Below are 21,971 nucleotides of genomic sequence, written 5' to 3'. Positions count from 1 at the left end.
CCTGGTTATTGCCTGGAGATCAATATTCCATCAATCAATCAATCAAGGCATTTATACAGCGCACTACTCACCCGGAGGGTCTCAAGGCGCTTGGGGGGGAGGGGGGCGCTACTGCTCGAACAGCCAGGTCTTGAGCTTCTTCCTGAAGGAGAGGTGGTCTTGGGTCAGACTAAGGTCGGGAGGGAGGGTGTTCCAGGTCTTGGCGGCCAGGTAGGAGAAGGACCTTCCTCCAGTTGTTGCTCTTCGGATGCAGGGGGCGGCGGTGAGGGCGTGGTTGGTCGATCAGAGGTGGCGTTTGGGAGCGTAGAAGTTGAGGCGGTTGTTGAGGTAGCTCGGGCCTTGGTCGTGTAGGGCTTTGTGTGCGTGGGTGAGGAGACGGAAGGTGATTCTCTTGTTGACGGGGAGCCAGTGCAGGTCTCTCAGATGTCCGGAGATGTGGCTGCGTCGGGGGATGTCAAGGATGAGTCTGGCTGAGGCGTTCTGGATCCGCTGGAGTCTCTTCTGGAGCTTGGCGGTGGTTCCGGCGTAGAGGGCGTTGCCGTAGTCCAGTCGGCTGGTGACGAGTGCCTGGGTGACCGTCTTCCTGGTCTCGGTGGGGATCCACCGGAAGATCTTCCGTAGCATGCGCAGGATGTTGAAACAGGACGCGGAGACGGCGTTTACTTGTCTGGTCATGGAGAGGGAGGGGTCCAGGATGAAGCCCAGGTTGCGTGCGTGGTCTGTCGGTTTCGGTGCGGTGCCCAGGGCGGGGGGCCACCAGGAGTCGTCCCAGGCGGAGGGCGAGGAGCCCAGGATGAGGACTTCCATCTTGTCTGAGTTCAGTTTCAGGCGGCTGGTCGTCATCCACTCTGCTACGTCTTTCATCCCTTCGTGGAGGTTGGTTCTGGCGGCGGCGGGGTTGTTGGTCAGGGAGAGGATCAGCTGGGTGTCGTCGGCGTAGGAGATGATGTTGAGGTTGTGTTGGCGTGCGATGGCCGCAAGGGGGCTCATGTAGACGTTGAAGAGGGTGGGGCTGAGCGAGGAGCCCTGGGGGACGCCGCAGATGACTTCCGTGGCTGCAGATCTGAACGGTGGTAGGCGGACTCTGTGTCCTTCCAGCGAGGAAGGAGATGATCCACTCCAGTGCCTTCTCCTGGATTCCGATGTTGCTGAGGCGCTGCACTAGGGTGCGGTGGCAAACAGTGTCGAACGCTGCGGAGAGGTCTAGGAGGATGAGGGCCGCTGTTTCACCGTTGTCCAGCAGGGTTCGGATGTCATCGGTGGCAGCTTTGAGGGCGGTCTCGGTGCTGTGGTTGGCTCGGAAGCCGGACTGTGAGGGGTCGAGGGATCCATTCGTCTCGAGGAAGGCAGCCAGCTGCTTGTTGACGGTCTTCTCGATGACTTTGGCTGGAAACGGGAGGAGCGAGATGGGGCGGTAATTCTTGAGTTCGGTGGGGTCCGCTGTTGGTTTCTTTAGTAGATCGCTGAGTTCGGCGTGCTTCCAGCTCTCAGGGAAGGTGGCGGTGTCGGAGGAGGTGTTAATGATGTCCCGCAGGTGGGGTGCGATGACAGCGTCGGCCTTGTTGAAGACATGGTGGGGGCAGGGGTCGGTCGGAGATCCGTAGTGGATAGAGTTCATAGTGCGGATGGTGTCTTCTGTGTTGATCTGGGTCCAGGCGCTGAGGGTGGTGGTGGGGGGCGTTGGTGCGGTCGTGGGGAGCGTTGTTTGTGGGCTGAAGCTGTTGTGTATGTCAGCGATCTTGTTGTGGAAGTAGGAGGCGAGGGAGTTGCAGAGGTCTTGTGACGGGGTGATGTCGTTGTTTCCGGCGTTGGGGTTGGAGAGCTCTTTCACGATGTTGAAGAGTTCCTTGCAGTTGTGCGCGTTGTTGTCCAGCCGGTCCTTGAATGCTGTTTTCTTGGTGGCGTGGATCAGTTGATGGTGCTTCCGGGTGGCGAGCTTGAGGGTGGTCATGTTGTCCGGTGTTGGTTCCCTTCTCCAGGCTTTCTCGAGGGCTCGGCAGTTCTTCTTGGAGCTCTTGAGTTCGTCGGTGAACTATGGGGCCTTCTTGCTGCCGGGTCTGCTAGGCAGGGTCTTCAATGGGGCGAGGTCGTCTGCGCAGTCGCTGATCCACTTCGTGAGGTTGTAGGCGGCCTGGCTGGGGTTCGCTGAGCTGGCGGGAGGGTGCTGGCTCAGGGAAGCGGCGAGCTGGTCTGCTGTGATCTTGTTCCAGTATCTTCGGGCAGCCTGTTGCTGGTGGTGGTGGATCGTGGATCTTCTGAAGGTGAAGTGGACGCAGCTGTGGTCCGTCCGGTGGCGTGGCTGAAGCCGATGTCCTTGCTGGAAGAGAAGACAGCGTCGAGTGTGTCCGGCGAGGTGGGTGGGGGTGGTCACCAGCTGCTTGAGTCCGAGGTTGTCGAGCAGGGTGGTGGTGTTGCGGTCGTTGTTCTCCAGGTGGAAGTTGAGGTCCCCAGGGAGGATGTAGTCAGCGGAGGGGAGGGCGTGCAGGCTGATTAAGTCGGCGATGTCTTCGCTGAATTGTGTGCGTGGACCCGGGGGTCGGTAGATGAGGGTGCCTCTGAGGGTGGTCTTGGGGTCCGTGTGGATCTGGAAGTGCAGGTGTTCGGCGGTTGTCAGGGTGTCGTCGGTGTTGGTTGTGATGCGGATGGTGTCCCTGTAGATGATGGCGATCCCTCCTCCCGTCTGGTTGTTGCAGTCTCTTCGGGTGATCTTGTAGCCCTCTGGGATGGCGATGTCGGGCGCTGAGGAGTCGTTCATCCAGGTTTCCGTGAGGAAGGCGACGTCAGGAGCTGTGGTGTCGAGGAGGTTCCAGAGCTCTATGGCGTGTCTGTGGACGGAGCGGGTGTTGAGTAGGATGCACTTGAGGTGGTTGCTGCTGGTGTTCGGCTTGGCGGTTGCTGGTGCGGGGCTGGACCGGATGCAGGTGAACTTGCAGGCGAGGCAGCTGAAGGGTCCGTGGGTTCGTCTCGGGGTGGCTCGGTAGCATCCCGGGATTCGGCCGGTGTTGAGTGTGTTGGGGGTGGCGGCGTCGTACGTCCGGCGGGTGGGCTGGGGTCTGCGGGCGCCAGGGGTCCTGGCGCTGGGCGCGGTCCGGCCGCAGACGGGCTTACCTTTGGCGCACAATCGGCGCTCCCGCTGCGCCCGTCCGCTGCGCGGTCGCTCTGGGGGCATCATAAGTAAGGAGCCGGGAGGAAGGGTCAGCTGGGCAGCGGCGTGCGGGCTGAAGCAGGCAGGCAGGCAGGCAGGAGGCGGCGGCGGAGTCAGCAGGGCAGCGAGCAGGCAGAGGTGGCAGGAGGGAGAGGAGCGACGGAGCTCAGAAGCTGAGCGGCCACCTTGCACTCACAAACTCTCGTACGAGCACCTGCAGCTCCACAAACAAGAGGTACAAGTTTTTTTTTGTTTGTTTTTTTTACACAAAAGGAGCAATAGAACCAGTTCCGTTAGTACCAAGGTTCAGGGGTGTACTCTATTTTCTGATTCCCTCAAAGGACGGCACCCTAAGACCCATTTTGGATCTAAAGTCCTAAATCTGTACTTGCTGTCAGAACACTTCCACATGGTCACTTTTGAAGTGCTTTCACTGGTACAGCAAGGTGACTTTATGTCAACACTGGACTAAAGACCCATACTTACAGTCTGGTCCACCCAGCGCATCACAAATGTCTCAGATTTGTGATAGCAGGAAAACACTCAATTCAAAATACTCCCATTTGAAGTAACTGCTTTTAGTGTTCACAAAATGACTAGCAGTAGTGGCAGCACATCTCGGAAGACTGCAAATTCATGTCTTCCCATACCTAGACTACTGGCTAAGTGTTTACAATACACTCAGACTACAGTAGACCTTCACCAATTGGGTTTCACGGTCAATGCACAGAAGTCTCCTCTTCAGCCTTCACAAATGCAGTTCTATCTGGGAGTGACTCAAAACACTTGCACAGCTGTAGCCTCTCCCAATGCAGCCAGAATTCGAAATATTCTAACTCTGCTACTACAGTCTCAGACCAATCAATACTTAGCAGTCAAGACTTTCATGCAACTGTTAAGGATGATGGCATCATGCATTGCAATAGTGCCTCATGGAAGCTTACACGTGTCCTCTATAAATGTTTAGCACGCCAATGGAATCAATTAACGGATCTAGTTAGACAGCTGAACCCATCGCTCTCTGCAGTGGTGGAACACAACTTATCAGAAGTGCTTTCCGCAGATCGTGCTAACAGCAAACTAGTTGCACAGGTTGGGGGTGCCCATCTTCACAATTGCACAATTCATGGTCTATGGAACAAGTACAAAACTTCATCAACTATCTAGATCTTCAAGCTGTGTATCTAGCACTGAAAGCTTTTCAGTCTCACCTCATAGGGAAAGTTGTCATAGTCTGCATGGACAATGAATGCTATGTACAAAAACTGGAAGAGGGACATTCTCTGCAACTGTCACGCCTATAGACCATTTGGCGTTGGGCAATTCATCAGAGTTCATCTTTGTGAGTGCCATCTTTCTTGCATGGTATGCCCCCACTTTTTGCTGAAGGGCTGAATGTACTTTGAGTGTGCCCTGGGCTCCTGCCAATCAGGTGACCAGAGCCTATGTTCCTTCCCTAAAAGCTGTGCTGAAACCTAAAACCCAAATTGGCCACATGTCAGCCCCTGGTAAATGGTACACTAGGTACCCAGGGCCTTGTGACCAGGGAAGGCCTCTAAGGGCTGCAGCACTTATTGTGCCACCCTTAGAGGCCCTGTACCCTGACACAAACACACTGCCCTTGCAGGCTGAGTGTCTGGGTATAGGACAAAACAGTCTACATGGCACACATCCCTGTGCCATGCCCACAACATACACTGCCCTGGCATAAATCAGCCACCCCTCTAGCTGGGTGCTCTATGCCAGTGGTGTAGATACAGGAGCCTGTGCCCCTACAGTACCCAGGTCCATTCCTGGGCACTAAGTGCAGTGCTGCCATTTAAGAGTATATGGTGCTGGGAGATCGTCAAACACTAACTCCACAGCACCATGATGGCTCCATTGAAGACTGAAGTTTGGTATCACACTTCTCAGCACATTAAACCCCCCCTAATGCCAGTGCAGGATTTAATATACAATGCACAATTTCAGCCCCAACACACTTCCAGCCAGAGTGTTTATGCAACTCATAGGAATGATGGCCTCTTGCATTTTCATTGTACCTCATGCAAGACTTCAAATGTGCCCTTTACAGGAATACCTAGCATGTCAGTGGAACCAGGCTCAAGGTCAACTTACAGATCTGGTTTTGGACAGCCACACACATCGCTATCTGCAGTGGTGGAACACACACAACCTTTCCAGAGGGCGGCTGTTCCTAGCGCCGGTTCCACAGATAGTGCTAACAGCGGACACATCACTCACAGGCTGGGGAGCCCATCTCATAAACCACACAATTCAGGGCAAATGGACCACACAACCAAAGCTGCTCCACATTAATCCCCTAGAATTACTAGCCATATTTCTAGCGTTGGTCATTCCAAGTACATCTCCTCCACAACTGTCCTAGTCCGCACAGACAATATGACCGCAATGTATTGCATACAAAAACAAGGAGGAACACTTGTTGCAGATGTCTCTACTTGCGTGAAGCATATGGAGATGGGCCATTTCACAAAACGTATATCTTCTGGCAGAACATCTTCCTTTCAGCAGATACACGAATGGGAACTTCATCCGCAAGTTCTTCAACCCTATTTCCACATGTGGGGCCACCCAGACATAGATCTCTTCGCCACACACGCAAACGCTAAATGCCCTACTTTCAACGCCAAGTACCCACTCCCGTTGTCCAAGGGCAATGTGATATGGATGAACTGGTCAGGCAGATTTGCATACACTTTTCTGCCACTCATTCAGCTAGTAGTACACAAGCTCAAACAGCAGTCTCTGGATGAGCCTGGTTGCTCCCACATGGGCATGGCAACCATGGTTCACAACACTACTCGAACTCTCAGTAGTTCAACACCAAAAACTACGTCTCTCCCCAAGGCTGCTCACACTGAACCATGGAGAGATAAGGCACCCATATCCAGCACAACAGAACCTAGCAGTCTGGCTCCTGAAATCCTAGAGTTCGGTTACCTCAACCTTCCACCCGAACATCATTAAAGAAGCCAGACTACCCACTTCAAGAGCTTGCTATGCAGCTAAATGGAAAAGATGGCATTTACTATAATAACAAAATTGACCCGCTAAATGCTTCAATTCAAAATATAATTTGCTATTTACTGCATCTACAAAGATGCAATCTGGCATACTCCTCTAAGACTACATCTAGCTACCCTTGCCACCTACCTGCAAAACAGACATTTGTCCATGTTTAGAGTACCTGCTATCAAAGCCTTTTTGGAAGGCCTTCAAAGGATAATGCCACCCTTTCTGGTGTGGAACCTAAACATTGTTCTTACTAGACTCATGGGTCCCCCCAATTTGAGCCATTACACATATGCGAATTGCAATTCCTTACATGGAAAGTAGCTTTCCTTGTCGCAATCACCTCTCTCAGGAGAGTGAGATCCAGGCTTTAACCATATAAGTGCCATTCTTACAAATGTATCATAACAAGGTGGTTCTTAAGACAAATCCAACATGCCTTCCCAAAGTAATTTCTGCTTTCAATCTTAATCAGTTACCAGTATTTTCCCAAACCCCAATTCATTAGCGGAAAGAGCTCTTCACACGCTTGACGTCAAAAGAGCTTTTATTACATAGACTGGACTAAAGCCTTCAGAAAGACTAAACAGTTTGTAGCTTTCTCTCCACCTCATACAGGCAACCCATCTCCAAAGCTGGAATTTCAAGGTGGATAGTCAAATGCATTCCAATATGCTACCAAAAAGCAAAACTTACATTAGCAATTCCCCCTTGGGGTGCATTCAAATTGCAAACTAAGGGCTTCCATGGCATTCTCAGGGAACATTCCCCTAGAAGACATTTGCAAGGCAGCAGCATGGATTACTACACACACCTTCACCAAACACTATTGTGTAGATGTGCAGGCGAAGCAACAAGCTTCTGTAGGCCATGCTGTTCTTAGGACACTTTTTTTCAAACTACTGCAACCGATACAGGCGACCACCGCTAGGGTAGACACTGCTGTACAGTTCATGCAGAGTGTGAATTCTGCAGCTCATGCCTCGATGGGAAAATGCAACTTACCAGTATGCATCTGTTCTTGGCATGTAGAGCTGCAGAGATTCACACGCCCACCCACCTCCCCGTAACCTGTATCTGTTCCAGTGTTATCTTACTTGGATACATTCACATAGACCTCTTTTCTGTTACTTACAAACTCCATCATGGCGAAAAGCAGTCGGAGGATGGAGTCTATGCCCATGCGCACTATCGTCAAGGGAGGAGTAGCCTATCTCGTGACTACAAAAGACTACTTCCAAAACAACCAGGTGCAAGCTCCGAGCCCAACACCAGATGGCGATCTATGCACAGTGTGAATCTCTGCAGCTCTACATGCCAAGAACAGATGCATACTGGTAAGTAGCATTTTCCTTACATTGGATGTGAAAAATCTCTACTGTATTACCCTGACTTACTAAAAGTATCTAAACAATAAAACTCTTTTCCTGAGTGGGATTTTGCAAGCAACCGTCTGTCTTGGTCTTGCATGGTGGATACTGCAGTTTAAGCAGACATACTATTTCTGATGGACACATCTGCCCGTGGATTCCTCACCTTGTGAATATCCCCTGCGCCAGCAACATTGGGAAACGCTTGTAGCAGTCCACGCCGATTAGGTCGAAGACTACGTCAGACACTGCTCCGCTCGCGACTCTGCTGACGTCACTGGCTCCATAAGACCGCGTCTGGGTGACGTCTGTTCCCTTTCTTCCGCGCCAACCGATTTCAGGAATCGCTGTTGGTAGCTTCACTGTTACTTTGTGTTTCTTCTGGGTTTCTCTTTCGAAAAAGATGTCGACAAAGAAATCTGGCTTCAAGCCCTATCGTGGCAAACACATGTCGATCATGGATCCACATGACAACTGTATGGTGTTTATCATCTGACCATGATGTGGATGGTGGTTCTTGCTGTCGCAAGATGAGCTCCAAGGCTCTAAAAGAAAGGGAGGCCAAACTCTTTATCGCGAGGATGAAAAAGGATAAGAGGAAGAAGAAAGTCTAGGTCGGCGTCGGTCTACTTCGGGGCATGCTTAACGATCCAAGAAGAAAAAAAGGCATTCTTCTCGACATCACTTTGACAAGAGTTCGGCGTCGAAGTCACCAACTCGACGCCGAAAGGACTGTCTCCTTCACCCGTTCCGGATTCGCCTCCTGGTCCTTCTCCAGTGGCTGCTCCGGCTACTTCTCCGGCTCCGGTTTCATCTCCGGCTCAGTCTCCAGTTGAGGAACTTCAAGTACCGGGTGAGCCTGCGATGCCGCTTATTCCACCGTCTGCACCGAGTCCGGTGAAGCCTGACAAGTACCCTGCGTTTCCTGGACCAGGTTAGGGCCCCTCGCATTATTTAAATGCTATGTACAGGGTATTTTCGAGAGCCATGTACACCACTGGTACACCTGCGGGTCCAATGGCGTTCAATTTGGGGGTGCCGCAAGTCTATCCGCAGGCCCCTTTCATGCCATTTTTTCCGGCGACGCAGTCTTGGCATCTACCGGCGCCGAGGATGTCGACGCCGCTTCCTGCGCCGTCTCTACCTCGTTCGCCGGCTGCTTCTGCGGATCCACGTTCGGCGCCGTCCGATTCGAAGCCGGCGCCACTTGTAAGGATTCGGTCCAGAAGGGAGGCTCGGTGATTGAGCGAAGGTACCTTCTGGAAGAAGCAGAAGGAGAGCTGGTGGAGTCTGACGAGGTGTTTGAGGAGCTTAAAGAGGCTAGTGGATTGGATTTGTCTCCTGAGTGGGAAATTACTCCACCTTCCGATGAACCCTCTAAGGATGTGGCTCCATATCATGCAGTCATCAGGAAGGCTGCAGAACTGCTGGATCTTCAGTTGCCAACTACTGAGTTCAAATCAAACATTCTGACTGAAGTATTGCATTCTCCTACTGCAGTTTCGGAGCCGTTGTTGCCTTTTAATGAGGCCATTATTGACCCTGTGTTGGAGGTGTGGCGTAAGCCTTTTTCTGCTCCCGCAGTCTCTAAGACGGTTGCTAGGAGGTATAGGGCGGCTCCAGGGGACCCTGAGTTCTTAACATCTCATCCATCGCCTGAGAGCCTGGTGGTTCAGGCGGCTTGTTCAGGAAAGTCCAAGGGTGCTTTTCCTCAGGTTCCAGGTGACCGAGGCAAAAAAGCTAGATCAGTCGGCCAAGAAGGGACGCTATATTCATGCGCTCATGCAAAGAAATTGGCACCAACTATCTGAGGAGGATAGAGTTGGCTTTAATGAGGTCTTGACTGATGCCCGGGCAGCAGCGCGTCGGGTGATTCAGAGTGGACTGTACACGGCTGATTCAGTGGCTAGAGTCATGTGGTCTTCTGTTGCCACCAGGAGTGGTGCGTGGCTGAAGTCTTCTGAGTTTTCCCCGGATGTTCAGTCGACTCTGTTGGACTTGCCATTTGATGGCTCTGGTTTATTTGGCAAAAAGGCAGATGCTGCTCTTGAACGTTTTAAGGAGAGCAAGGCTACGGCTAAGTCTCTGGGCCTTCAATCCCAGTCAAGGGGGTAGTTTAAAAGATACAGGTTTCGGAAGGGCAACCTTTCGTTCCTACAGGAAGACCCAACAGCAGCAAGGCTTTGTCTAACCGATACAGAGGTAGAATCTGGGGTCGCTCACGTGGCCGTCAACTCTCTTCCTCTTCAGCCCCTTCTTGCCACCGCAAAGCAGCCCTAGATCCGCCATTCTGGATCATGTTGGTCCTGTGGTGGGCCGGCTTACCCATTTTCTACAAGATTGGGAATCTGTAACTGCAGATCTTTGGGTTCTAGATCTTGTAGAAAATGGGTGCACCCTTCCCTTTCGGGAATTCCCTCCCAAATACCCTCCTTGTCAAGGGGCTTGCTTAGAGAACCACCGTCTTCTCCTACAGGAGGAAGTCCTGAAGTTACTACAGAAAGGTGCGCTAGAGGTGGTTCCAGAGCAGGACAGGGGTCAGGGATGCTACTCCCGGTATTTCCTGATTCCGAAAAAGGACTGCCGATTGCGTCCGATATTGGACCTCAGGATCTTGAATCTTTATCTGAAGCAAGAGAAGTTCAAGATGGTCACCCTTGCGCAGATTCTTCAGGCGCTGAATCTGGAGGACTGGATGGTGTCGATAGACTTGCAGGATGCGTATTTCCCCATCCCCCATCCTGAAGTCGCACAGGAAGTATCTCCAGTTTACGGTAGGATCGCAACATTATCCGTTTGCGGTCCTTCCGTTTGGTCTTACTACTGCACCCAGAGTCTTCACGAAGGTGATGGCAGTGGTGGCAGCCCATCTCAGAAGGTCGAGGATTTCCGTTTTCCCCTATCTGGACGACTGGCTGATCAAAGCGGAGTCACCAGAGAAAGTGCTACATCTGCAGGATACAACTCAGCCTTTCAAATTGGGTTTCTCGATAAACGTGCCCAAATCTCACCTGGTGCCCTCTCAGCGCAACCTGTTCATAGGTGCAGTACTGGACACTACTGTGTCGAGCATTCCCTCCTCAAAGAATTCTCGGCATACAGGAAATGATTCCTTTGTTTTACAATGGAGCGGTTGTTCCAGTTCTGAAGGTCCTTCGCCTGCTCGGTCTGTTCGCCTCCTGCATTCTGTTGGTCAACCATGCACGTGGGCACATGAGGGCACTCCAGTGGTGCTTCGCAGGCAGTGGTATCAGCACAACGGAGATCTCAGGGAGTCTATCAGAATCTCCAGAGAAGCTGAAGCAAATCTGTCTTGGTGGAGCGTGGAGGGCAACTTGTCTCAAGGAAAGCCCTTTCAGCCCACCCGCCTCCCCGTTGTCCTCCTTTGTATACCTTAAAGGATGCCTTGCTTGACATGATGTTTTACATTGTATCTTTCTATCTGGTACACTTATAGGAAAAGCTTATTTTCTTTAGCTTTCCTTTTGAATATGTACAATGTATATTTGTTTGAATGTTGTATACTTTGAATCTGTTGTCGGTCCACCTGTTCTCCTCGGAGGCACGGTCTGTTTGCTTCCTGCATTTTGTTGGTCAACCATGCACGCTGGCACATGAGGGCGCTCCAGTGGTGCCTCTGCAGGCAGTGGTATCAGCACAAAGGAGCTCTCGGGGAGTCTGTGGATCTCCAGAGAAGCTGCGGCAGATCTGTCTTGGTGCAGCGTGGAGGGCAATCTGTCTCAAGGAAAGCCCTTTCATCTACCTCCCATCGGTGGCTAGTGATTACGGATGCATCCACTTTAGGGTGGGGTGAGTATCTGGGGCATCTGGAGATCAAGGGTCTTTGGCTCCAGAGGAAAGGTTGCTTCACATCAACCTTCTGGAATTGCGGGCGATTCATTGAGCACTCAAGGCCTTCCTCCCTTCACTTTGCGGTCCGTCTGTTCAAGTGCTGACGGACAACACTACCGCGATGTGGTAGGTCAACAAACAGGGAGGCGTGGTGTCTTTGTCTCTGCAGAGAGGCTCTGTCTATGGTCCTGGGCTCTGGATCATCAGATTTGTCTGATGGCAAATCATCTAGTCGGGGTGCTGAACGTGCGTGCAGACAGTCTGTCGGCAGTTCTCCGCCAACCACGAGTGGAGGCTCCATCCAGAGGTGGTTCGTCACGTCTTTCGAATGTGGGGGAACTCCTCGGGTGGACCTGTTCGCCACTCACGAGAGTGCTCACTGCCTGTCATTCTGCAGTCTCCAGTATCCGATGCAGGGAGCGTTGGACGCGTTTCAGTTGAGTTGGAGCTCACTACTCCTTTACGCGTTTCCTCCCATACACTTGATTCCTCGGGTTCTGAGGCAGATTCACCAAGACCGGGCCCAAGTCATATTGATCGCCCCGGATTGGCCAAGAAGGGTGTGGTACACAGAACTTCACCTCTCCTCGTGCCCTCTGCTCAGTCTCCCTCTGAGGGCAGACCTCCTCTCGCAATCGGAGGGGCAGGTTCTACACCCCCACCTCCAGAGCTTACACCTTCATGCCTTGAGATTGAACGGGCAACCTGTAGTCTTTTTCTCTCCCACCTGATGTGGTAGATGTCATTTTGTCTGCCAGACGTCATTCCACCAAATATATCTATTCCTATAGGTGGTCTAAATTTGTTATCCGGTGTGGAGAGAAGTCAATTGATCCTTTGAAGGCTCGTTTATCTGACATTCTGCAGTTTGCCCTTTCTCTTGCTCAGCAAGGCTTTGCTGTGGCTACTGTAAAAGGATACTTATCAGCTTTGTCGGCTTTCCTTTGCTTGCCGGATCAGCCGTCATTATTCAAATCACCTATTCTTCGTTTTCTTAAGGGCCTCACAAACGGTTTTCCTCCTACTCCCTTTATTGTGCCTCAATGAGACTTAAACCTTGTCTTGACTTATCTTATTGGTTCTCCCCTCGAGCCCTTACACAAGTGTCCCTTGAGATTGTTGTCTTTTAAGACGGTTTTTCTCATTGCAATCACCTCGGCAAGGAGGGTAAGTGAGCTTCAAGCTCTTAAGTTCAAAACTCCCATTCTTGACCATTCATGCTGAAAGAATGGTACTCGGGACCAGGGCTGCACTTCTGCCTAAGGTGGTAACTCCCTTCCATCTGAGGGCAGTCCATTACCCTTCCTACCTTCTATCCCCCCCCCCCCCCCCCCCCCCCCCTCACCCTTCCAAGGAGGAGGAGAGACTTCACCGCTTGGACCCTAAGAGGGCGGTGACCTTCTACCTGGACAGGACTAAAGACTTCAGAGTTGATGATCAGCTCTTCCTGGGCTTTGCTGGCTGCAGGAAAGCAAGCGGTGCACAAGCGCCCCCTTTCCAGATGGATTGTCTTGTGCATCAAGATATGCTACTCTTTGGCTGGTAAGGAACCTCCAGAGGTTTTAAGGGCTCATTCCACTAGAGCAAAGTCTTCCACTTCTGCTTTGTCTAGGGGTGTTCCTGTGGAGGACATTTGTAGGGCGGCAACTTGGGCCTCCCTTCACACCTTCGCAAAACATTATTGCTTGAACACCGAGGTGAGGATGGAATGACACTTTGCTCGGTCTGTCCTTCAGGACTTCCTGGTATAGAAGGGTGGACACCCTCCTCCGGGAGTGGGGACTGCTGTGGGAATCTATTCACAAGGTGAGGAATCCACTGGCAGATGTATCCATCAGAAGAACAAGTTACTTACCTTCGGTAACGCTTTTTCTGGTGGATACAATATCTGCCTGTGGATTCCTCACTGACCCACCCGCCTCCCCGTTGTCCATCCTTCTATACCTGCAATTCTATTAATGGTGTTTCAAAATGTGTTTTGTTACTGTCAAAGGCATTGTTATTTCTTTTGCCTTTCTACTTATTCTCCACACTCTGTTGCTTTATATATTATGTACTGTGTTTGTATCGCTGTCCGTCTGTGTGCCTCAAAGGCAAGGAAAAAAGGGCGGAACTGGCGTCATCACGCCGACTAGGACTTCATATGGAGCCGGTGACGTCAGCGGAGTCGCGAGCGGAGCTGTGTCTCGGTGACGTCTTCGACCTCATCGGTGTGTACAGCTACAAAAGTTTCCGAATGTTGCTGGCGCAGGGGATAATCACAAGGTGAGGAATCCACAGGCAGATATTGTATCCACCAGCAAAAGCGTTATCAAAGGTAAGTAACTTGTTCGTTGGAACAAAACCTACTCTTCATACTGTCCCTTGAGTACATTCTTACAAAAAGCAAGACATTGTACCATCCTAGGAAATGGACCCCTGCCAACATCTCTATGGCTGCTATGGTGTCTACACCACATTCTCAAAGCATTATTGTGCAATCATAGATTAAAAAGACACAGCATTGTTCCAAATATCTGCTCTGTCCACTTACGAGCCACTAGTCTATGCAAAGTATGTGATATAAAACTACACATTTCATTTAACTTGTAACGATCTGTAGTAATGTAGTCATATGCACCCTGCCACCTCCCAGTTATGTGATCTTGTGTCTCCGGTGGCTTTACTTTATTACTTCCACAAGGCACCTATTGTCATTTACTGTTATGTGCTTCACTCCACCTTTGATCACTAATTGAGCATGGCAGAAAGGAATACAATCTGAGGTGGAGTATTTGTCCTGGTGCAGAGTTTCAGGGAGGGATCACAACTCGTCTTATTTCAAAGAGAAACATCTTGCAATGAATGTGCCCAACACATGAAGGTAGGTTGGTGCAAAGCATGTGAACTTGCTGCATTACAGGGTACAAAAGAAGGTCACAAGGTAAATAACCGATTTCCTTCTAGCTCTACAAATAAGGTGTCCCTAACTAAGTGATGCACAATCCATTGGAAAAACGGTCTTTAATTATGCTAAATTTTACAATACCCACTACAACTAGATCAGTGGATTTGAAAGTGAAACCTCTGAGGAGATCGAATTCTATCCCAAGAAACCTTACAGCATGTTATAATTGTCAGTCTCCTTTTCGAAGCCCATTTCCATCCGGATACCTAAAAATAGTCATGAATGCATTAAGGCAGTCTAGCAGTACAGGGTACCTGGTTATAATTTGATACATTTTAAAGCAAACTGTGCACACTTTAGCAGGTTGCAGTATTTTATTTCCATGCCATTATATGGGAATATATTGAAACTGTCTCTGGATGTCCCCCACTGAGGCGCAACTAATTGTGTTGCACAGCTTAATTTAAGAATAATTTTTTACAGGCAAGTATGTCTTGGATGCATGTGAGGAAGTGCCATCTTTCTTGCATGGTATGCCCTCACATTTTGCTGAATGTACTTTGACTGTGTGCCCTGGACTCCTGCCAATCAGGTGCCCAGGGCCTATTTTCCTTCCCTAAAACACAAATTGGCAAACCCTGGCTACATGTCAGCCCCTGGTAAATGGTACCCAGGGCCTTGTGACCAGGGAAGGCCTCTAAGGGCTGCAGCACTCATTGTGCCACGCTTAGTGGCCCTGTACCCTTACACACACTGCCCTTGCAGGCTGAGTGTCTGGGTACAAGACAAAACAGTCGACATGGCACACATCCCTGTGTGCCATGCCCACCACCTACACTGCCATGGAATACTTCAGCCACCCCTCTAGCTGGGTGCCCTATGCCAATGGTGTGGGCACAGGAGCCCTGTGCCCCTACAGTACCAGGTCCATTATTGGGCACTGTGTGCAGTGCTGCCATTTAAGAGTATATGGTGCCGGGAGCTCATCAAACACTAACTCCACAGCACCATAATGGCAACACTGAAGACTGAGGTTTGGTATCAAACTTCTTAGCACATTAAACCCACACTGATGCCAGTGTGGGATTTAATGTACCAAGCACCCCAGAGGGCATCTTAGAGATGCCCCCTGAAACCTAACCTACAATCCATGTCTGTTCTAAGGCTGCCACGTTTCTGGACCCCTGGGTAGGAGAGCCCCATATCTCCTGGGTCTGCAACAATGCACATCCTGGGCGAGGTGCTAAATCTCCTCCCTCAAGATGGGCCGGGGAAGCTTCAGAGGCATGCTGCCTCTGGGCTTCCCGAGGCCACTGCAACCCCCCACTCTGGCGGGAGGCTTGGCTGGAAACCCGAATAAGGACAGGGATGTGCCAGCCTGCCAACCCCTCAGGTGGGGTAGCCGAGGTGAAGCACATCTCTGGGCTCTCGCCATCTTGAAGATGGGAAGCCCTACCCTATCGGGACTAGGCTACTGCCTCCCCTCCCACAGGAGAGAGGCAGAATAGGGGGGTGTACCCACCCCAGGACCGGGACCCATTAATCCCTGCCCTTCACCTACCTGTAACGCCACTAAATCTAGTGTTTAGGGACACCCTGAACCTTCCTTCCCCAGATTCCAAAATCCAAAGAAGAGCTCGAAGAAAGACCTGCCCTGCAGCTGCTTAGAAGAGGAAGACACCAACTGCTTTGGCCCCAGCCCTACTGGCCTGTTGACCCTCGAACCTGCTCCAACCCGGCATCTCTTGTGGCCAGCAACCACACAAACGCCGGAGGACCTGGCTACCTTTTGACTTTAAGCCCCCTGGGAATCCCATGAGTAGAGGCTCTACTTCTAATCCCTGGCAGCAGCCCGGAACCACAAACCCAGCACACTCTGCACTCTCCAAGCCTGGCCTGTGCCGGAGTGAACAAAGACCACGAGGACGACCCCACGGCGACTGACCCCAAGTCCGGCACCCAATGACCTCCCTCAACACTCCTGAAGAAGCCTGCGGCCTCAGAACCAGGTGCCCCCCCAACCGCTATCAACAGAGGATAAGATTTCCCGACACCAAAAGGCACCCGGCGCCCCGCGGCCCCCTGTGCTGAATCCCGGGGTACATACCTATCCTCCATCTACCCAACTTACCTCTCTAAGTGCTGGTGGCACCTGAAGAATCTTCGTCCCCGAGCTTGCAGTCTTTTTCTAAACCGGAGATTTCCCATTGAAATCATTGAGCGCCCGAAGGCTCAAAAGCACCCTGCACCCAGCCGCCCGAGTGGCCCTGGCAGTGCAACCTCTACACCCATCTACTTACCCACTTGCCCTGAGTAAGTGACCAGGAGCCCAGCTCCCACAGCAGTGTGGCCTCCTAGTCAGCAGCCGCCAACCAAGGCCCCCCTACCTCTCATAGGATAACATTGGGCCTAACTCTCTCTGCACCCGGCCGCCCTTGTGCTGCTGAGGGTGAACAAACTGTACCTACCTGACGCTGGGAGACCCCGGAGTCTATGCCCAGAACCTTAACTCTGCCAGGCGAGTACTTACCTTTAAACTGATACCTCAATTTTCTCCATAGGGTAACATTGACTGGCTTTTTCCTGAAATTTCTTCTAAGTGTGGACTTTTCAAATCTTAAAATATTCACCAAAAATCAGCTGAGTAACCAACAAAAATACTCCCCTGCTCTTAGGTGAACTCCCTGTGCTGGTTCTTGGTGTCCAGCACGGACTCTGAAAAATACTTAAAACTGTACTGTACTTGCCAGTAACCCAATTTTCTTCCGTAGGAAATCATTGACTGTTCTTCTGTGTAATTTCTTCTAAGTTTTAATTTCTGCTATCTTTAAATATTCTTTAAAAATCATATAATATCTGAAAACGTAATTACTTACCTGTTTTGGGTAAAGGTCCCAGTACTGAGTCTAGGCACCGAGTACTGGATTACAAAAGTAACGAACATACTATACCTGCAACTTAAATTTTCTGCCATAAGGGATCATTGACTGTTTTCTATGAAATATTTTCTAAGTGTCAACTTTTAAAATGGCAAAATATTGTCTAAAAATCATCACAGTAATTAAGTCTACTTTTATCACTTGATTCCAAGTACTGACCCAGGACTGAATGTAGGATCCAGTCCTGGAATTCCAAAAGTAATCTGTGGCAAATAACTTGAAACTTCCATTGAACTCAATGCATTATTGTGTTGAGAATTGTGTTGCCTATTGCAACCACTTGTAACTTTCTACTAAAGTCAATTGCATATTGCAAAAGTATTCATATAAACTATCTCATTCTGAGAAAGTATATTTTAATACCTATTCGTTCTAAAATAAGACGAGCATAGTTTTTTATTTATAAACCGTTGGCCTTGAGTTCAGTTATTGTGTGAGACCATTTGCTGGTTGTGTGTGTGCAACAAATGCTTTACACTGTCCTCTGATACTGCCTTACTGTTCGACCAAGCTACCACTTTAGAGAGTAAGGTTATATCTAACTTTAGCCTCTGCCAAACCTCTGGGGACTGTGGACTCCGTACACCCTGTACCTATTTGGGAACAGTATATACAGAGCCACTTTCTCACAATGCAATCTTATGAAATGTAAATTGTTTAATCTCAAATTAATTCTTATACCAATCTTTAGCTTTTTACAGTATATATCAAATGAAGTATGCTCACCAGAGGATGGTGATCTTTCAGCTGCTCCTTCCAAAGAACAGTTGGATCAAGAAAAAACATTGCTTCTGTCCTTCAAGCCAGTAATGCAAAAGTTCTTACATGACCATGTTGATTTGCAAGTCAGTGCTCTTTATGCCCTTCAGGTGCACTGCTACAACAAAAGCTTTCCAAAAGGTATGTTGACATTCATTCCTTGGTTTCTGCTGCACACCTGGTTGCTTTTGGGGAGGAAGGCAGAGATGTGTATAATCCAGATGGCATGTTTATGATATGTTAAAACCTTAATTTTCAGAGTGCCATACAGTTATTTTGACATTTGTTCTCTTCCGTCTTGGTTTCCTACTATCCGAACTAGTATTCCCACCCTTTATTTTGGACTCCCATTCTCATCTGGGCATTCCATGTTTTTTCTCAGGAAATCCACTTGATATGAGACTTGTTTGTGTGAAGGGTTTGGAGAGCAGTACATATCAATTGCGTCTTCTTACAGCAGCAAGTTTTTGTACAGTGACCAACACCAGACCTGAAGCCTGCCTCTACTAAGGGACTTCCACATTAGTGTATGCTTAGCATATAGTGTTTTACATTCCAAAAAAACAGTTAAAGAACACAATAAAAGGTGGGTTTACTACAAAGAAGTGCAGAGACCAGATTCTACAGAGGCCTCTTTTCCTGCAGTAGGTGAGTATGTCCAAAGCTTTAATTCTGACAATGATTTGGGGGACCACCCAGAACTGCTTAGGTCCAAGGAGGGGTGTCCTATTTATTTGTTATGACTGGAGACACAAGGGGTTTGGGTGTCCTATTGAAACCTACACCCGGAGCAAAGACCCCTCTTAAATTTCAGGTCCAACATAGAAGAGCCATGACTTTAGAAAAATATTTCATAGGTTAATTCCCTCCAGGGATCTACCTTGTGCAGGCTATCTGAACCAGACTGATGGCCCCAGGACCTCTAAAAAGCCACCTCCAAAAAATCCTCTGTACGGGTCACTTTAGTAGAGGCTGTTTGGCATTGAAACGTACACCTAACAGAGGAGAGAACGCAAACCCCTCTAGCTTGAGAAACACAGGCAGCTTCTTTGATATTACACCTTTGATCCAAAATGACCGACCGAATTAAACTAGATTGCAAATTGCTCCTAAATGTCAAGCAACCCATCTTATTAGCTAGATAGACATACCCATCTGCATGTACCTGGATAATGGACGCTTAATGGTTAGACCGCTACTGGGTTTGACAGTATCCACCATTTCTTAAAACATCAGGGCATTCTAAGAAAGGGACGGTGGGTATTAATGCAGCAATTCCACCATTAATCTCTCCTCCGCTTAGTCCCAGTGAATGGACTGAACTGAGAACCATTAGATCTATATTAACATGTCATGAGGAGCCCAGCTTTGCATCTCAACATGATGCATAGCAAGATTAGAGTGGCTCTTTAGAATCTTATCTTGAAAAGGCTTCTGTTGCCTTCCCTATGGTCACTACAAAGGGCTCCTATACGTTTAGACCTGTACCTGGAGAACTTTTTTTCTGGCATAAATATTTTCATGTAGTTCTGTGCTGTGCATTATTCAGTCTGGAATTAGAATTTTGTTTTTCTTCAAGAATGTGTGCCATGTCTACTCTTCACTTTGTTCTGCGCCAAACATACAGCCTGCAATGTCAGTGTGAAGGTACAGGACCTCTAAGGGTGGCACAATGAGTGCTGCTGCAACCCTTCGAGGCCTTCCCTGGCCACAGTACCATTTACAAGGGACTGACCTGTGGCCAAAGAGTGATAAATTGGGTTTTGCCTAATGCAGTTTTAGGGAAAGAACATAGGCCTGGGGTACCTGTTTGGCAGCAATCGAGGGCACACTCAAAGTACATCAGCAGTTTGACAAAGTGGGTGCAACCATGCAAAAAGAGCACTTTCTTATAGGGGGGTGTAAAGTTTTTAGCAGTTTGGTGCTGTCCATTCTCCTATGACGTCTGGCGTACGTTCTGGAAGCTGCTGTGCATGGTCGCCATCTTTAGCTTTTTTCAACTTCTAGGTCTGGAAGCAACTGCTTTCTCTTCGAAGGTGCTGGGAGAAGTTTCACCACAAGTCTACTTTGTCGATCAAAGAGGCGGAGAAAGCAAATGACAGAAGGTGAGAGCACCACAAACATTATAAACCAGGAAAATAGGTGAAGGAAGGACACTAGAGACAGGATAAGTTTTCAACCACACTAAGAATGCACAAGGGGGCGAATGAACCACCAGGCAACATGGAAAATACCCCATTTAGGTTATGCTCCATTGCCACCAAACATTTGTCATGGTCCCTCATCAGACCGAGTTTGCAGATCTTATGGTGGTCTTTCTGTACAAACCTGCAAAGCCTGCTCAGAATTCTGGACTAAGACCCTGAGAGAAAAAAGTAAAAACTGAGACAAGAACACAACTTAAACATGCAGACACGAGGGGCTTGTCGCTGAGGGAACGACTACTGTTCCCCCTGGAAGAGAACCATGTTGAAACCAGTGACCCAGGCAGAGGGCTCCCATGTTAAACATGGGGGATGTGACCTGAAACAGACAGAACAGCTGACCAAAAAAGCCCAAGGAGGCAGATCCTCTAAAACCGAACCAGGTAACTTCCAAAAAGCATTCTGGGGGCATAGTCGGAAGTTTGCAACTCTAAGCAACATCAGACCGCTGTGGCAACTAAGCACACCACTGGCCAGAAAGCGAAGCACCAATGTCTATCCTCAGAGGAACACTGTACATCAAAAGGTGACCGAAAAGACGAAAGATCCATGGAGTTGTGGTCGCGCCCGACTAGAGGAAAAGGTTGTCAAACCACCAACATCCCAGATTGAACCCTCAAAATCGAGAAGAAAAGATAGCTTGAGGCACAAATACTGCCAAAAAAATTTCAATACTGCAATGGAGTACAGGATTTCCCACGAAACTGGTAGGGCAAGAAGAGCATGGAGAGCCTGAGCCACCAGCCACCCACTGTGCCACAAGAAAAGCAAGAATTGTTCCCTTACGACAAGGAAGATCTGGAAATCAAGGGAATCTTCCAAGGCACCAAAAGTGGCGACTAACCGTGGCAGGACCTAGAGGTAAACTCCCCGGCCGAGAATGAACACATACCCCTAAATGCCTTTGCGGGCCGACAACACATACCCCTTAATGCCTTTGCGGGCCGACAACATTGATGTGTACAATGCTGTCTTAAACAGAGCAGCGGACTGGTACGGAGTAAAGCTAGAAGAGGACACAAGCCTGTCTTCTAGAGTCTCTCTTACCATCTTACCCTCTCAGAGCAAGAACCAATATCTTCCCATGCGTCCTAGATCAAGGAAGGGAAGAGTTCAGGCAACCCACATCATGCAAGATAAAAGAATTGAAGAAATGTAAATGCTCAAATATCCCCACATACATCAAGAGGAATGAGTGTCAAGTCAATCATTGTAGCCATGGTGATGAGTGCCAGTACATTTATTTATTGAGTATTATATAGCATGTACAAGACTGTCGGTTATCAGAGCAAAAGAATATGGAGTTAAAAATAAAGTCTTGATAAACATCCGTATTCTGAATTGGCTAAAATGTTCATGTGAATCATCTTAGGAGTAGCAACTACTTCTTTCTTAAAGGCGGTGGAAGAGGGATTCAGTCTTGTTTCAGGGGGCAGTGCGTTCCAAATTCTGGGAGCAATTCCATAGAAGGCACAGTTGTAGGATTTCTTTTTGGCAAAGTTGTGGTTTCAGAAGAATATTGCTGGAACTTCTAGAGGATCTGGTGCCACGAGCACGTTTTTGGGCCAGGTAGCTGGGAGTATTGGGAGCTTTGTGGGTCAGAAAGGCAATTATTTTTTTTTAATTCTAGCTTCAAAAGGAAGCCAGTTAAGAGCTCTAAAGTCGAGGATAATGTGAATTTCTTTTTGAGCCCATAATAAGTCTGGCTGCTGAATTGAGTGAGGCTCTTAGAGGCTGTTGTAGATCTGGGAAGACCGCAGAGCGTTGCACTCCCATAGT

General features: G+C 49.3%; 1 protein-coding gene across 4 annotated transcripts in view; it reads left to right on the top strand.

Moving 5' to 3' along the window:
* EIF4G2 (eukaryotic translation initiation factor 4 gamma 2) overlaps positions 1-21,971 on the top strand; it is a 169,074-nt gene that overhangs the window by 104,538 nt on the left and 42,565 nt on the right. For all 4 annotated transcript variants that reach the window (XM_085648182.1, XM_085648183.1, XM_085648184.1 and 1 more), the window contains one exon: positions 17,921-18,129. In XM_085648182.1, the coding sequence (XP_085504308.1) occupies positions 17,921-18,129 (209 nt within the window). The remainder of the gene's footprint in view (positions 1-17,920; positions 18,130-21,971) is intronic.

This window comes from Triturus cristatus, chromosome 3_2 (assembly GCF_964204655.1).
Source record: "Triturus cristatus chromosome 3_2, aTriCri1.1, whole genome shotgun sequence".
NCBI classification, from domain to species: Eukaryota; Metazoa; Chordata; class Amphibia; order Caudata; family Salamandridae; genus Triturus; species Triturus cristatus.
This window is presented reverse-complemented; position numbering and strand designations above follow the sequence as displayed.